The sequence below is a fragment of the Myotis brandtii genome, unplaced genomic scaffold (assembly GCF_000412655.1).
Source record: "Myotis brandtii unplaced genomic scaffold, ASM41265v1 scaffold601, whole genome shotgun sequence".
In the NCBI taxonomy this organism is placed as follows: domain Eukaryota; kingdom Metazoa; phylum Chordata; class Mammalia; order Chiroptera; family Vespertilionidae; genus Myotis; species Myotis brandtii.
Genome location: NW_005370276.1, coordinates 2051256 through 2051917, shown reverse-complemented (window position 1 = coordinate 2051917; position 662 = coordinate 2051256). Strand labels below are relative to the sequence as shown.

Sequence of the window (662 nt, the reverse complement as noted above, 5' to 3'; positions counted from 1 at the left end):
AGAGAGAGAGAGAGAGAGAGAGAGAGAGAAGGGAGGTGAGTGTGAGCAGCATCCCCCAGGGCGGGGAAGGGGGGGCTGGCGTGAGCACGGCCCCCCCCAGGATGAGGTGCCACTGAGGAGGGAGGGGCGCGGGTCAGGGCCAGTGGTGGCCGTGGGTCCTGCAGCCCTCGGGAGGGCAGCCAGGAAGCCAAGCTCTCGGCCTCTCTGGGCCTCAGTTTCCTCACAATCCCAGGCTGGGCTATCCTCAGGCCCTGCGGGCACGGCGCCAGGCACTGTAGGGTTCAGCATCCTCCCACCCGAGGCCCCAGCCTCACCCCAGGCGGGCCCACCCCCTCCAGCCAGCACCCCCAGGTCCCGGGGCTTCTCTGGCAGCGCAGGCCTGGCCCCTCCTCAGCTCCAGCCCGGCCTCCGGGCACCTGGCCCAGAGCACTGCCCCCAAATACTCCTGCCCAGAGCCACCTGCCTCCCGGACCTGGGGGGCCCCACCAGCCCCTCCTTCCAAGCCACCCTGTTCCTCTGAAACCTGCCACCCCATCTCCAGCCTCACAGCCCTGGCTCCGGCCCGGCCCAGGCCGCGTCCTCTCCACTGGACTCTCGTCCCAGCTCCTCCTGGGGCTGCCCGCACCCCTTCTCCACCCCCGTCCTCACCCGCTCCCCCACAG

General features: G+C 70.8%; 1 protein-coding gene across 1 annotated transcript in view; it reads right to left on the bottom strand.

Moving 5' to 3' along the window:
• The window catches only part of EMC10 (ER membrane protein complex subunit 10), an 8369-nt gene that overhangs the window by 3825 nt on the left and 3882 nt on the right, over positions 1-662 (bottom strand). The window contains exon 6 of the mRNA XM_014550450.1: positions 77-112. Coding sequence (XP_014405936.1) covers positions 77-112 — 36 coding nt within the window. The remainder of the gene's footprint in view (positions 1-76; positions 113-662) is intronic.